Here is a 13,280-nt window from a genome sequence, read left to right as displayed (position 1 = left end):
TTTTACAGTGCCATTTATGGTAAGACAACCAGCGGATGACCACCAATGGGAGCAATTTAAGTTGTGTCCAGTAAAGAGTTAAAAGTTATTAACCTGTTGAAGGTTGAGAGTAAAAATGCAATAACAAATCAGTGGTCTCTGATGAGCCAGAAGATCATCTGTAAATCAGTTGCATCCTGATCTTTAACATATACTGTATTCATTCAAGTCATACAAAATAATGCAAGTTGTATATAAAAAAATAGGTTTATTCAAGTCCACATACAGTACACTCAAATAGAAGCACCCTACAGAGGAAAATGACTTCCTAAATTAATATTACAGGGTAACTACATAAATTGAAAAGTTTCTACGTGATAACATTTAATCTTGCCGAGTAACTCTTGGCTGTGATTCCAGGAACAATATCTTATCCATCATGTCAAGTTATGAAAAACAGAGAGGAATGTAGGAATTTTTTTATACATAATACAAAATAGGATTTTACTGCAAAAAAAAAAATAGAAAAAGAAACAGTTGATTGGGTTGGAGCCGATCAACGTTGTCGGTCCCAGCGCCAGATAGAGGCGTCGTCACACACGGCGATCAAAATACTGCTGTCGCGGCTGAAGCTGGTTTGGCGGATGGCTGACGTGCATTTGGGGAGCGTGAGCGTGGTCGACCTAAACATGAGACCGGGACACTGTTAGACATGGGAAGAAAAAAAGCAACACAACCAATTGTCTCAATCAACTCACTTGGCTTTGTGTGGATCTTCTACTTCGAGGTCCCAAACGTAAAGCTTCCCCACCTGGTTACCTAAGGCCAACATCTGTCAGGAAAAAGGAAAGATGAGCACACAAAGACATGTGAAAAAAATAAGAAAAATTTAGACTGCAGTTAATATCTCATTGTGCTTGAGCTGCCGGAATTTTGCAAGGTATGCACTTGAATTAGAATTTTTTTATTTCAGATGCAGCATGCTGTGTCCACTTATAGCTGCATCCATTTGTACAGACAATGGGGGAGTGAGTTCAGAGTAAAAACAGCATGAAGGTGAGCAATAATTTATGCAGTGTCCAAAGCCATAGGAGACAAGACAAATGTGGTACCGTGACTAGAATAAAAATGCACACAGATGGTGTCCACTACTTACTATGTGGCGGGTTTGTTTAATGGCGTGCGTACCAATCGGTGACCTAAACCTTTTTCATCAATAAACTTCACTTGCGTCACGTGTTCATACATGGTTTCGAAAACATCATGTGACAGTAATTTTGCAAACTGAGGCTGGAGTGATTGTGTGGATCCGATTTGTCATCCTGACAATGCAAAAATTACTAAAACACTGTGCTTCACCTTCTGCCAAAAGTCCATGGAGAAGCGCATGTACCAGATGTCACACTGGCTGTAGTCGAAACGTCCGAGGATGGTGACGTTTGATTCGTTTGGTTTGATGTGATCAATGTCATCCTCCATTTTTCCTGGCTTCCAGCACACGATGGCATTTTCACACGACTACAGGGAGACACATAAAAGCAAGTAAGCGTGGTTCAAGGGAGACCCGACTCATCAGCCTCAATTAGAATTTGTACTTTTGAAAGAATGAGGTCGCCTAGCCACCGCACGCAGTCTACGTAATTTCGGTGAATGTCCCGTGTGGAAAAGTCGGGAAAGTGGATTTTCTGTGACACGAAAGGCCTGAAAAGAAAACAGAATGGTTGAAAAACAATCAGTGCATTGTTAGTTTGCTTCTGATGTTACCTGTTGGTCTTTGACGGGTTGTATTCATAAGATCCACGGATGGCCTTTTGCATTCTCTCAGAGTTAATTCGCCAAAGTTTAAGGGAGTGGTCCATCCCACATGACATTATTTTTTCGCCCAGGAGGTCAAAGTCCTAAAGTGGGATTGAAAGACAAAAAAATTGTGGGTTTATAGTTTCTATGAGCAAATTAAGAGTGAGACGAGGAGGGGAAAAAAACCTACAGCACTCAAGACTTCATCTCTGTGACCTTCCACTCCACCAAATATGGCCACTAATGTGTCCGTCTGTATGTTCCACAAGCGAAGGGCGTGATCTGCAGACGCACAATTTCAAGGAATTAAAACAAAACTTACGCAAGATTCTACCCCGTGGGGATGAAACTGTACCTTTGCTGACTGATAAGAGAAGATTTGGGTCCCGAGGGTGAAACTTGAGCTCATTAATTGCATTTCCATGACCTACATAATGCTGCGTAAGAGAAAACCAAGGATTTACTGAGAAAAGTTATTGTGAGTATGTCCTTGCAAAAATAAATAAAATAAGGCTAACCTTGATACACTGCATCGTAATGTGGTTGATTATGCGAATTATTCCTCGCGACCCGGCTACAGCCAACAGGGGGTGACTGGTGTTAGTGTCGTAGGTCCACGCACACGTGTAGAAGTTCTCATCTGCCTGTGTGTGCCTTCCGTCAAGAAAACTGGCCGATACATTTTCACTGCACTATACAGCAACTTCTACTCTTAAGGGACTACAAAGACACGTAATAACTTGTAAGACAATACAATTGTCTTCTAACAGAGCAACTTGATAAGAGCAAGGATACATCAGCATCAACGTAAGACTGCAGAAGTCGAATTTCTCCTTGAGAATGACATTCATAAAGTGTAACCTGGGGAGGAAACAGCATACATTAATATTTCCCTTAATGATCAAGTAAAATAAACATAACACAGTATAGTAGTCACAATCCATTTGTTGTAAAATCTTAACTTGAATATCCCAAGAAAAATATGGGTCATTGAGTAAGTATGAGCAGGATTTTAGTCAACTGTGAGGACAGTGAATCTTGTGCGATGAAATAAAACTTTTGGGGGGCATCACCTACTTGCAGAAATTTGCTATTCCTAACATAGCTTAGTCCTTCTCACCTAAGACTTTAGTGGATATCTATTAACAATTCAAAAGGTGCAAGATTTATTACCCTGTTGCTCCCGACTGTGGCAAACACCAGTGGGTCTCCCTCCTTACTGTGCCAATTGAACTGCACTCCAAACAAAGGTTGCCCGTGGTCTTCCTGCAAAAAAAAACCCATCAAATGTGCTGTTGTGAAAACATTTTGCAGGCACAATGTCAGCAACAAGACCAGGTTTTTGGAATAGAAAAAAAATAAATTCTGTGAGCTCTCACTCGTAGGCTGTTGACGCATTTGAAGGAGTATCTGCATTTTTTGGATTTCCATTTGCCTTTGCCCCAACTCTTCCTGCCTGGTGCACTGGAGGTGTTGGTGGGCGTGTCGGGGCGCTCTGCGTTGGTGCCACTTTCAACGCTGACAGCATCATCCTGATACACGACACAAACTCAACCATTATCATGACACAGGATGAATCAAAGCAAACAGATGCCTTGGGTAAAACTACTCTGCGCACACAGAGTGAACAAGGACGCTAAACGACCATTTACTCAAGTTCAAAAATTGAACAATTTATGAATTGAAATGAATGCTTGAATTAGTTACGACTAGGGTAGTAACTTGTGCTAACAAGTGTGCTATAGCTATCACCGGCGATGATTTTATTGTTGTTGGGACCAAAACCATTTGAAGAGGATTAGCATTTTGAAAATTACAGGGAAGAATCTTGCTCTGTTTTAGAGACATGTTCAAAGTCAACGCGAAATTAAATTTTACTACTTGCACAGGGAGTCAAGCTAGCTGCTTTTCACGCTCGGCTACTGTAGCACGAGGCTGCTAAACCATTTCAGTGTTAACACAATTGAGACTCATGTCGTTCGAGAAACAAAACCACAGCTGACCACTTACGTTCTCGTCTCCTGACAAATCTGGGTTACTATTCTCATCACTGCTTAGCTTATGTTTCTTCACCGGTACTTCTTTTCCCGCTTGAAAAGGGGACTCAGACATGTTCTTATTTTCCCTCATGTTACTGCAACTCCGCCTTTTCCGCTCGGCGGCTTCAGTCGTCGCAAGGGCTGCTGGGAAGTGTAGTTCGATTTCAACACGTACCGATATCACAGGAAGTTTTCTGTACTACACGTGTAATATACATTTATTTAAAAAAAAAAGATTACAATTAATTGATACACAGTCTAAAGCATCTCTGACATCTCTTTATCATCTAGAGAGGCCTGGCTCATCTCAGACAGTTGTTCATCCTCCTCCTCCTCGCCCTCGTCCTCCTCCTCCTCCTCGCTGTTCTCCTGGTCTGCTACCCTCTTCATGCCCCTCTGCTTGGACAGAGCCACTGCATATCGAATATTGTACAGGTTGAAGTCACAGCTAAGGAAATGGAAATAACATTTGGAATTAGCTTCAATATGTCAATCCATGTACAATATTATAGACCCAGAGTTCAAGTCTGTTATAGTAGTTATGGTTTCCCTAAGGCAAGGAACAGTATTTTTTTTACATGGCACATTTCCTATCAAAAGCAACTGAATGAAACTTCTATCACTAAAAGCACCGTATTTTCCGCCCTATAAAAGGTGCAATGTCCATAGATGGCCCATTTTAAAACTTCTTCCATATACACGGTACACCGCATTATAAAGGCACAGTAGGCACAGTAGTAGCAATACTGGTGGTTGAGGAAGGGTTGCTTTATGCATCCACTAGACGGAGCTACGCAAAAAAGAATACCATACCATGATTTAAACAATACTGATCCATATATAAGACGCATCGGATTGTAAGAAAATGCAAGCCTCATAGTCTGGAAGATATGCCAGAGTAAAAAAGAAAAGATAAATCATGGGTTTTCACCAAATAATGACGATGATGACACTTACAGTTTAGATAGGTTGTCCCAGTGTCTCTGGATGCTTTTCTGCAAAGCTTGCAGTGTGGGCAGTACAGCTCCTGACCTACAAACCCAACATTACTGTGAGATCTTGTTCTCATCTCATTGACTGAAGTTGTGGCAGTAGCATACCTGTTTTTGAGCTTTTGTCCATGCAGCATGAGTAAGCTTTGAGCCCACGTCATGTAGAACTGCAGGTGACCTGACTTTTCCAAGCATTCTGCTATGAAGCCGAGCAACTTTTCAACATAAATGTCAGGCAGTGTGCCACAAACAACTTGGACTGGAAGGGAAACATGAAATGCAATGTTAAATGACCAGTAATACAGTTAAAAAAACAGGCACTCTAGCCATTGTAACCCCACTGCATTGCACTCACTTTGGTCATGTGGCACTGCCTCCAGCACCTCCTGTTTGAGGGCTTTTTCATTGAGACGGAATGCCAAAATAATGGCAGATGTCCACTCCTTAAGCCGTAGCTGCGTGTGTATGCTGGCCGGCGTTACGTCCAGATCGAGGTCGTAGGGGTCAAAGACGAGAGACCCATCGAGGGAGTAGATGAGTAGGCCCTCGGTGCTTGTGGCTGCCCAGCTGCGCCCTGAAATGACAAGAATGGATGTCTTTAAACCCTGGGTCTTTTCTTCAGACACCCAAAATGGATTATTCTGTCACATACCCGTTGGAGAGAACCGCAGCGAGCTGACGCGAATTTCTGGCTTAAAATTTCGAGAACTCATATCACCTTAGGGGAAAAAATGCAAGCAGAATGTTAAGCTTCTCTAAGCCTTGGGCCACACCACTCTAAAACTACTATATATAAAAAAAATAAAAAAAAATAAAAGAAAATGACGTCAATAATGTGCCCTGATAATCAAAGGTGACCTCTTACCCTTCCGCACCCCTGGGAGACTAATGCTGACCCCGTCTTTGTCGCCTGCCCCCTCGTCCACCAGAGACAGGCTGCCAAACTCTGTCATCTTACGTCTATCTAGAAACTCCTAAAAGTAAAATGCAAGCACCTCCATCAAACACCACTGTTTCCATACTAACAAGATTGGTATCAAGCTTAACGTGCACCAATACCTCCATGCCGTCAAACGACAAGTTGCACGAGACCTCAAACTTCTTTAAGAGCAATTGTTCCTTCACGTTGTATATGCAGACAAACTTGGACTGGCCACCAGCCAGAATGGACTCCCCGTCCGCAGAGTAACAGAGTGATGTGAAGCACCTAGATACAGCCAACGTGAAACGTGAGCATGCACTGACACAAAGAAGGGATGCAGTTTTGGCTCTCACTTGGCCTTGGACAGTTGTTTAGCAGTGACTTTATCAGTCTCCTTGCGGCCCGTCTCCAAGTCATGACGTCCTGCTACAGAGCCGACCTGTGCAGCAGTGTTGGGGTTCCAGAAAGAGATTTCGCCATTCAGCGTAGCCACCGCCAACTCTTGACCATCAGGCCGGTAAGCTACCGACAATGCTGAGGTGACAAAAGAAGCATTTTAAACCATATATTTCATAATTCCAATGTAAAGAAATGTCCAATTTTTGTGTCTAAATTGTTCACGTTTGAAGTTGTTTTCCTACCTAGACCTAGAGTATAAATTAAACATAAAAATGGAGATATTTTCTACTAATGCAAAGAGCTGTTCGAAAAACAACCCTAAATAAGAAATCTTAAGAATTACAGACAATTCCACGCCAGGTGTTAACCAAATGACCTCAAAATGTAGTATAATGAAACAAGACCTGCTAATTTTGGCTTGAATTATGATTGTTTACCCTCAGAAGTGAGGTGAATCGTCTCCTTCACTTGCCAGCTGTTCAACATGTCCCACATTCGAATGGTCCGATCCCACGAAGAACTGGCTAGAATTGACTGAACTGGACTGAAACACAAGCAACTCACTGGACCCTCGTGACCACCCAAGACCTAAACAACAAGAAAATATGCAGAGGTCTGACAGTCATTTCAAATTCAATTCGTGGGTCTTTACCAATTCAGAATATACAGTTTGCGCACCTCCAGCAGTCTTCCAGTCTGCATTGACCACAAGAAGATCTCAAAGGAATCCTGAGCCCCAGCGCTCACCAGTTCCCCACTGACATCGACTGCTAGGGAAGAGAACTGCGCAGGCCGAGGCGACGTGAACGTGCGGAAGTTCCGGTACCTTCAGCAAAGGCGGAAATGGAACTCTTTACATATGAACCGTATAAACATGTTTTCTCACTAATCATTACGATCGGCTACCTGTGCAGGTCAAACGCTCTAACCGTCCCGTCCAGAGAGGCGCTCACTACAACAAAGCCACTGGAGGTGAAAACGACATTGGAGATGCTGCTGGTGTGTTCGGTGAAGGTGACGAAGCAAAGGCAGCTATTGGTGTTCCAAACTTTGACCTAAAAACAATTGAGACGGATTAGCAAATCCAGAGTGGGCATTAAAGCAAGCATAATATACAGTGTGCAAAACTGTGTATGATTGCTTATATTACCATTTTAAACCATATCACCCACCCCCAGACCACACACTAATTTTAACTAATTCTATCTTAAAAATGCGGTAACAATTGCTATTCCACAAAAAGTCCACTTCTTTCGAATGTACTTTGCCATCATCTCCTCCAGTGGCAATGTACTGCCCGTCTGGCGAATAAGCCAGCGACGCCATGTTGTTGAAATGTCCCTGTTGTTTGAAGACATATGATTCACTCTGCCACTCCCACACCAGAAGCTGACCCATCCCTGGAAACACAGCAGCAGTTTACAACACGCAAAAGTTACGCGCCATGCTCATACAAAACAAAAATTCTTACCTGAGCAGCCAAAGGCAATCCAGTCGCCCGAGTTGTTTAGAGCCACTGAAGCAATTTTTTGGTCTGATATACTACAGGAGAAACATTTCAAAATCACATACCCCCTCGCAAGCTTTCACTGTTTGTGGTCAGTTTCCAACCTGAGTGAATGGATGAGGTTAAACTCTGGAAGTTCATGCAGGTGAAAGATTCCAGATGCAAAACCTGTGACCAAGATGTGAGTGGCTTTGTGGTAGGCTGCTGCAGTCAGGTTGTTGAAGTCACGCTCCTTGTTGAAGAAGTGCCTATGAGGGAAAGGATTAAACCTTTAAAAAGTGCATCACATAACAGCATCCTGTAGAGGAGTGAGAAAGCGTATTCACGTACTTGCCCATCTGCTTATATCGAACATTTTTAGTTTTCTCCTGATTTTTGGACGTTTGAGCTTTCCCTCTGATGACCTCCCCCTCCTGAGTCCCTTCCACATCCTCTTCTTCTTCCTCTTCGTCATCCTCACCCTGATTCGGCTTCTTGGTTTTGTCATTTTTATTCTTTAAAACGAGGGCGTCCAGCTCAGTGTCACTCTCCCAGACACACAGAGTCCCATCCTGGCTCACTGTGTAAAGCTAAGGCCCAATAGACACAATGTGGCAGATCATAAGTATTTGAGTAATAGAATACAAAAAAGAAAAAGAAAAAACTTACATCCAGACTGTCTTTCTCAAAGAAACATCCGACGATAACATCTTTGTGTCCACCCAGTGAGTAGTAGATGAGATTTGTCCAGCGTTCTGCACCGAAAACCCATGTGGACATGTCCTTGCTGCCCACTACAAAACACCTGGTGAAAAATAGGAAATAGGAAGCACAGCTAAATGTCTGCAATCCTATGTGGTGCTTGCTAAATTGACTGTTTGGTTACTTTGTTTTATTTATTTAATTAAGTAGGGTTTTTAAAATGTATTCATCTAATTTTAAGTTTTAACAGATTGGCAATAGATGTCCAATCCAGTTTGACTGGGAGGATTGACAGCAATTATTGGATGGCACAGAAACGTGATCACTCAATGCCAGCCTTTACAATTGAAATGGATTGGATGTCTTTAACTGTCAATGGCAGTGAAAGAGTTAAGGGCTAAAAACACAATTTATTTGATCTTGTTTGAAGAGCATCACCACAAAATCAAGGTTTCAAATAATGGATCCTGTAAAGTACATAAGTCAAAGACAATTTGTGATGTGGCTGTGGCTTACTTGGAATCATCAGTCCAGTCGATGCAAGTTGTTTCATCATAGGGACCATAGTAACTTTTGTCTAACACAAAGGCATTGAATTCCCTCTGCTTGCCAGGAGCATGGTAAAGTAACGCAACATTCTCCTTGGTGACAACAAATTTCCTGTAAACCATGACACAGTATATTAAACAAATTGCTGTGGTTGCTTTCACTGCATGAATGAATCCATCAGACAACTTTACCTGCCATCAGGTGAGAATCGGATGCTGTGGACAGGTTTGTGGAAGTGAAAATGATGAAGGACAGCGCGTGTGATGAGACTGACCAGTAAAGCTGCACCATCTGCACAAAATAGGATTTTTTAAAATCTTTTCAGGGTCGTGTATTAAAAAAAGATAAAAGTAAAATGTGTGGACCTACCTTCATCCACCACGATTGCCAAGTTCCCATTTGGTGAGATCCCCACACTTGTAATGTTTTTTTCAGTGGAGAGAGGTAAAGTCTCTGATGTGTTGCTGAAGGACAAATGTGTTCATTCCAATTCATTTCAGTGTTCAAAAAATGACACGCGCATTAAGAACACTTACTTTTTTAGGTCAAAAATGGAGAGTCTGTTTCCAACAGGACTGACTACAGCATTGCCATCCCTGGAGAAACTTATATTTCCTTGACGATAGACAGCTCCAAGCAGATTTGAAAACTTGATGGGGAGAATATTTTTGTTCACATCTTTAAAATGTTTAACAATTGCTTGTTTTAAAGTAAAACAAGAATACATTCCAAAATGGAAGTGTACTTCCTACGCTTTAATTTGTCCAAATGGGCTTGTCACCTTTTATTAATCTACTCGGATGATGACACTATGTAGTAAAGCCAGCCACGTCGGCCGAATTAAAGCGTATATAACTGAATTCAACATGAATGTAGTAATTGTGACAGAAAGAAAAATGTAAACTCTGTCTGATTGACATATGATCACAATTGAATCTCTTGTTCTATTTGCCAAGCATGATTTTTTACTCACCTTATAGGCGAACTTCATTCTGCTTGACTGTCCCAAAATTAATATACTGTATGATCAGTATAATTCTTTATAACTCTGAAATGGAAAAATTAGTAAAGGTCTTAAAACACATGCTTATTCATCCAGCGATCCTCGCACGTGTTTACGTTGTGTTGACACTTAGAACTTCCGCATTGGATTGAGTCAAGAAAGTTAAATATAGCGCCCTCACATGGCAAGGAAGGCCAGCATTCATCCTCTGGAGGTTTTTGTTGGGCATTGCCAAAATTAATTTGAGGGCTGATTTAATCAGCTTTTAGGTAAAAGGAGCTGAACTTAAATGAGTGGAAACAAAATGTATGGTTAAAATGGGATCGTTTATTGAATCTGACACCATATTTACAGGAATCTCTCAAATATAGTATAGAATATGAATAATATAGACCAGAGATTGCCGCTAAAAAACGTGAAGTAGGGTTACCCTATTATAACTACACAGTGCACACCATACTACGTTTTTGGCCTTATACAAAAATACAAGTACACAAGTACAATTATACACATGACAGAATACAATGCTACATAATGCAACAACAACACACAGTGGTCACAGCCAAAAACAATTTATGTAGAAATTAATTCTCCAAAACTGTGGCCAAGTCTACATGTCCATTAATAAGATTCCGGACTGCCCCAAACAAATCCCAGAAGCAGGTGAGGTTAAAATCAAGAAGATTCCCTTCTCCTAAATAAAGGAAAGATACCTGAAAATCTACTTAAGTACAGTAGGCCTACTTTGGTTATTAATTAAGCCAGAAATAATGCTACCAGCACTTGTTCAAGTATCACCAGTGTTGATACAGACATTTATTCACAAAATATAACACAAATATTTAACCTTGGAAACAAAAGTAGATGTTTTTTTTTTTCATTTAAGCGTTTTGTGCCAGAGGTCAAAGCAGGGTACCACATGAAGCCTCACATATTTTTGACCACCAAATGAGCATTCAACGCAGCCATAGACAGTTTCTCTTTTTTGGTTGCCCATGCCACAGAGTGCACATGGCCCTTTGGGGATGTTGTGTTTGAGGAGGTTGACGCGTGTGTGGGAGCTTTCCCTCAGATAGGCGGTGGATATGTCAGTCATGCTGGCAGCTTTCTCATAGTAGTCGGTCATCGTGTCGTCCATGAAGGTGTCAGAGTGAGTGAGCTCCTCGAATGTTCTATCATCTGTATATGCAGAGCGATCACATGGAGTCAAGAAAATGTAGAAAGAAAGAAGATGTCACTACTGCACCTGCTCTGAAGGGGTTCCCGTAGATGATTCCTGAGAGGAAGCGACGCAGTCGGCCCATAGAGAAATGGCCGATGAAGCCACCAAGCTGCTCCCTGATTTGCTCCTGTTCAAATCCACCTTGAGATCCTGGCGCTACACAGATATCTGATACAAAAAAAAAACATTCTTTCATTTTCTGAACCACTTATCCTCACATGGGTTGCGGGGGGTGCTGAAGCCTATCCCAACTGGCTTCGGTCACAGACGAGGGACACCCTGAAATGATGGCCATCCAATTGTGGGGCACGAGGAAACACAGCCATTCATGCTCACACCCATACCTAGGGGCAATTTAGAGTTTTCAACCAGCCTACCTGGGATGTGGGAGGAAACCGGAGCACCGGGAGAAAACCCACGCAGGCCCTGGGCGAACACACTAAACTTCACACAGTGAGGACGCACCTTGGATGTGATACTGGAGTGGAAAGTAATATTTCAATTTAAAACTGCAATTTAAGACTGCAGTGACGTTTTAATGCCTTTTTTCTCTTACCACTAGAGGGAGACTCACTTCAGGGCATTATAAGCAGAAACTTCTCCATCAATTATATACATCTATTTCAACTTTCAAGAAAGGTAATCACATGCAGAGCAAATCTTTAAGTGCTAACGTGACTTTTTCATGTAGCCTTATAAATATGAACCCATCCTCCCCAAAAATAACACATTTTTAATATCTGAGGTGATTCCTTGACTTTGCTCTTGATCACAGAACGAGCACTTTTAATGGGGAAGTGCCCTTTTGGGGTTGATTATGTGGTTGTTAAGGATGGAGGTGACCTTCCTACCTAGCCGCCCGTCCAGTCGAACTAACAGCTCGCAGATGCTGAAGGCGATGGTGGTGTGGGCCGGGATGACAATGGCCTTGTCTCGGCCTTTTGGGTTTCTTCCATCGTCAATTTGAAACTGAAGCAAAAAGATCACCTTGCAAACATGTCTTCTATTGCTTTGTTTTCACCTTTTGGTGAAAACAGTGAATATATTTTAGCAGAAGTATACATTTACCCTCATAGTGGTCCCTCGCATTCCAGCATGGACAGTCAAAGAGCACTGGCGGGTGGTACGAATGCTCTCCATGACGACACACAGGACACTGCATCCACTCTCCCTTGACTGGCGGACGAGGCAGTGTTCAACATCTACTTTCCTAAAGTAGAGTTAATGTTTGTGAGTTTTTCCTTCCAAACCTTACCTTACTCCAATGTTGACACCCTTGCGAACTCTGCGTTAGTGTAGAATAACATGATCATTTATTCAGAGAAGCTCTCTTCTCATATTCCCACTGTCAAATAGGTCAACTGTCAATGGATGTTGTATCTTTAGTTCACGTGGGAACGAACTTGTTGTTCTACTGCAGCTCAGTCAAACAACCGAGACGATTATCAGATTTGACAAATGAAGGCTGACTCAAAGTTGTATTCTACCTGGAGTTGAGTTCTCGGAGCAACGTGGGCACTTCCACCTCGTGTTTGGTCACAATACCAAAGGAAGCTTTGACGGCCACTGAGTCGGAGCCGCTGACATTGAAGCCCACGTCATTGATGAGGTGGTTTCCAAGGCGACCGTTGAGAGCCACGTCTGATTTGTCCTCATAGTTCAGCAGCTGATAAGAGGATACACCTGAAGAATATAAAGATAATCTCATGTTTTGATTCAGTCATAAAACGTATGTCCTCACTGTACCTGCTGTAATCTCCTTCTCCCCAACAAGGATGTCTTTGAGAGAGAATGCAGTGGAGGCGTATTTGTTCTTTTTCTTCCAGAAACGCTTCTTTTTCCTTCTGGTCACAAGGCTGAGGGGCTGATAGCGGTCTGCCTCACTCAGGCTCGGGACGGGGATCAACCTTCCGGTGTCTCCCACCTGCTTCACAAAGTTCTTGGTGGCGGCTGTAAACATCTCAAATGGACGACACGCAACCCAGACTAGCCCTCCGTGCTCATCATTGTGTCGCTTCTCGCGTTGGCTTGTAAATAATGCAGGGACTTTGTAAAGTAATATGCGTGTTCAACCTGGTCACCTCTCAGGCTGTAACTTCCTGTCACATGACTTATCTTTAGCATTTGAGAAGAGAATACAGAGAATAGAAAGCACATTTTTTTCCACTGTGGAAAATTCATACATATTCA

The 13,280-nt window shown here is 42.2% G+C and overlaps 3 protein-coding genes across 5 annotated transcripts; all 3 read right to left on the bottom strand.

Annotated features, from left to right (window-relative positions):
* Positions 1–227: 227 nt before the first annotated feature.
* On the bottom strand, positions 228–3,958 carry eed (embryonic ectoderm development). 2 transcript variants are annotated; one of them, XM_077603331.1, is made up of 12 exons: positions 3,787–3,957; positions 3,156–3,308; positions 2,950–3,042; positions 2,572–2,637; positions 2,295–2,420; positions 2,132–2,213; positions 1,967–2,058; positions 1,744–1,877; positions 1,575–1,680; positions 1,339–1,497; positions 738–811; positions 228–662 (listed from the first exon to the last, which is right to left on the bottom strand). In XM_077603331.1, exons 1-12 carry the CDS (start codon positions 3,904–3,906, stop codon positions 536–538), a joined length of 1,332 nt encoding a protein of 443 aa, XP_077459457.1. In that variant the 5' UTR covers positions 3,907–3,957; the 3' UTR covers positions 228–535. The 2 variants fall into 2 exon arrangements, 1 of the variants encoding a protein (XP_077459457.1); XR_013300659.1 differs by having other exon boundaries at positions 618–662; positions 1,373–1,497; positions 3,787–3,958.
* A 57-nt stretch (positions 3,959–4,015) lies between these two features.
* pwp2h (PWP2 small subunit processome component) lies at positions 4,016–10,020 on the bottom strand. The gene is made up of 21 exons (XM_077603317.1): positions 9,839–10,020; positions 9,402–9,514; positions 9,235–9,329; positions 9,057–9,156; positions 8,833–8,976; positions 8,284–8,419; positions 7,966–8,204; positions 7,740–7,883; positions 7,600–7,670; positions 7,392–7,528; positions 7,035–7,183; positions 6,807–6,954; positions 6,566–6,716; positions 6,083–6,263; positions 5,867–6,014; positions 5,673–5,781; positions 5,460–5,525; positions 5,163–5,381; positions 4,916–5,066; positions 4,773–4,847; positions 4,016–4,263 (listed from the first exon to the last, which is right to left on the bottom strand). The coding sequence occupies exons 1-21, from the start codon at positions 9,854–9,856 to the stop codon at positions 4,074–4,076; spliced, it is 2,784 nt and encodes a 927-aa protein (XP_077459443.1). The 5' UTR covers positions 9,857–10,020; the 3' UTR covers positions 4,016–4,073.
* Positions 10,021–10,745: 725 nt separating this feature from the next.
* pjvk (pejvakin) lies at positions 10,746–13,050 on the bottom strand. Of its 2 annotated transcripts, XM_077614246.1 has the most exons (6): positions 12,837–13,050; positions 12,578–12,773; positions 12,159–12,300; positions 11,942–12,059; positions 11,115–11,258; positions 10,746–11,047 (listed from the first exon to the last, which is right to left on the bottom strand). In XM_077614246.1, the coding sequence occupies exons 1-6, from the start codon at positions 13,048–13,050 to the stop codon at positions 10,746–10,748; spliced, it is 1,116 nt and encodes a 371-aa protein (XP_077470372.1). The 2 variants fall into 2 exon arrangements, with proteins under 2 accessions (XP_077470372.1, XP_077470382.1); XM_077614256.1 differs by lacking the exon at positions 11,115–11,258.
* Between the last annotated feature and the right edge of the window lie 230 nt (positions 13,051–13,280).

This window comes from Stigmatopora argus, chromosome 1 (assembly GCF_051989625.1).
Source record: "Stigmatopora argus isolate UIUO_Sarg chromosome 1, RoL_Sarg_1.0, whole genome shotgun sequence".
Classification (NCBI taxonomy): Eukaryota; Metazoa; Chordata; class Actinopteri; order Syngnathiformes; family Syngnathidae; genus Stigmatopora; species Stigmatopora argus.
Note: the sequence above shows the minus strand (reverse complement) of the source record. Positions and strands in the feature narration are given on the sequence as shown.

Excerpts from the sequence above, each read along its gene's own strand:
- eed (XM_077603331.1), bottom strand. The coding sequence starts at position 3,906 with ATGAGGGAAAATAAGAACATGTCTGAGTCCCCTTTTCAAGCGGGAAAA. Across the intron at positions 3,309-3,786 it reads ATTTGTCAGGAGACGAGAAC|GATGATGCTGTCAGCGTTGA; the intron begins GTAAGTGGTCAG and ends GTCGTGTATCAG. Across the intron at positions 2,421-2,571 it reads AGTCTTACGTTGATGCTGAT|GCAGATGAGAACTTCTACAC; the intron begins GTATCCTTGCTC and ends AGGCACACACAG.
- pwp2h (XM_077603317.1), bottom strand. Across the intron at positions 6,717-6,806 it reads AGACTGGAAGACTGCTGGAG|GTCTTGGGTGGTCACGAGGG; the intron begins GTGCGCAAACTG and ends CTTGTTGTTTAG. Across the intron at positions 5,067-5,162 it reads GGCAGTGCCACATGACCAAA|TCCAAGTTGTTTGTGGCACA; the intron begins GTGAGTGCAATG and ends TTTCCCTTCCAG.
- pjvk (XM_077614246.1), bottom strand. The coding sequence starts at position 13,050 with ATGTTTACAGCCGCCACCAAGAACTTTGTGAAGCAGGTGGGAGACACC. Across the intron at positions 12,774-12,836 it reads GGAGAAGGAGATTACAGCAG|GTGTATCCTCTTATCAGCTG; the intron begins GTACAGTGAGGA and ends TATATTCTTCAG. Across the intron at positions 12,060-12,158 it reads TGCGAGGGACCACTATGAGG|TTTCAAATTGACGATGGAAG; the intron begins GTAAATGTATAC and ends TTTTTGCTTCAG.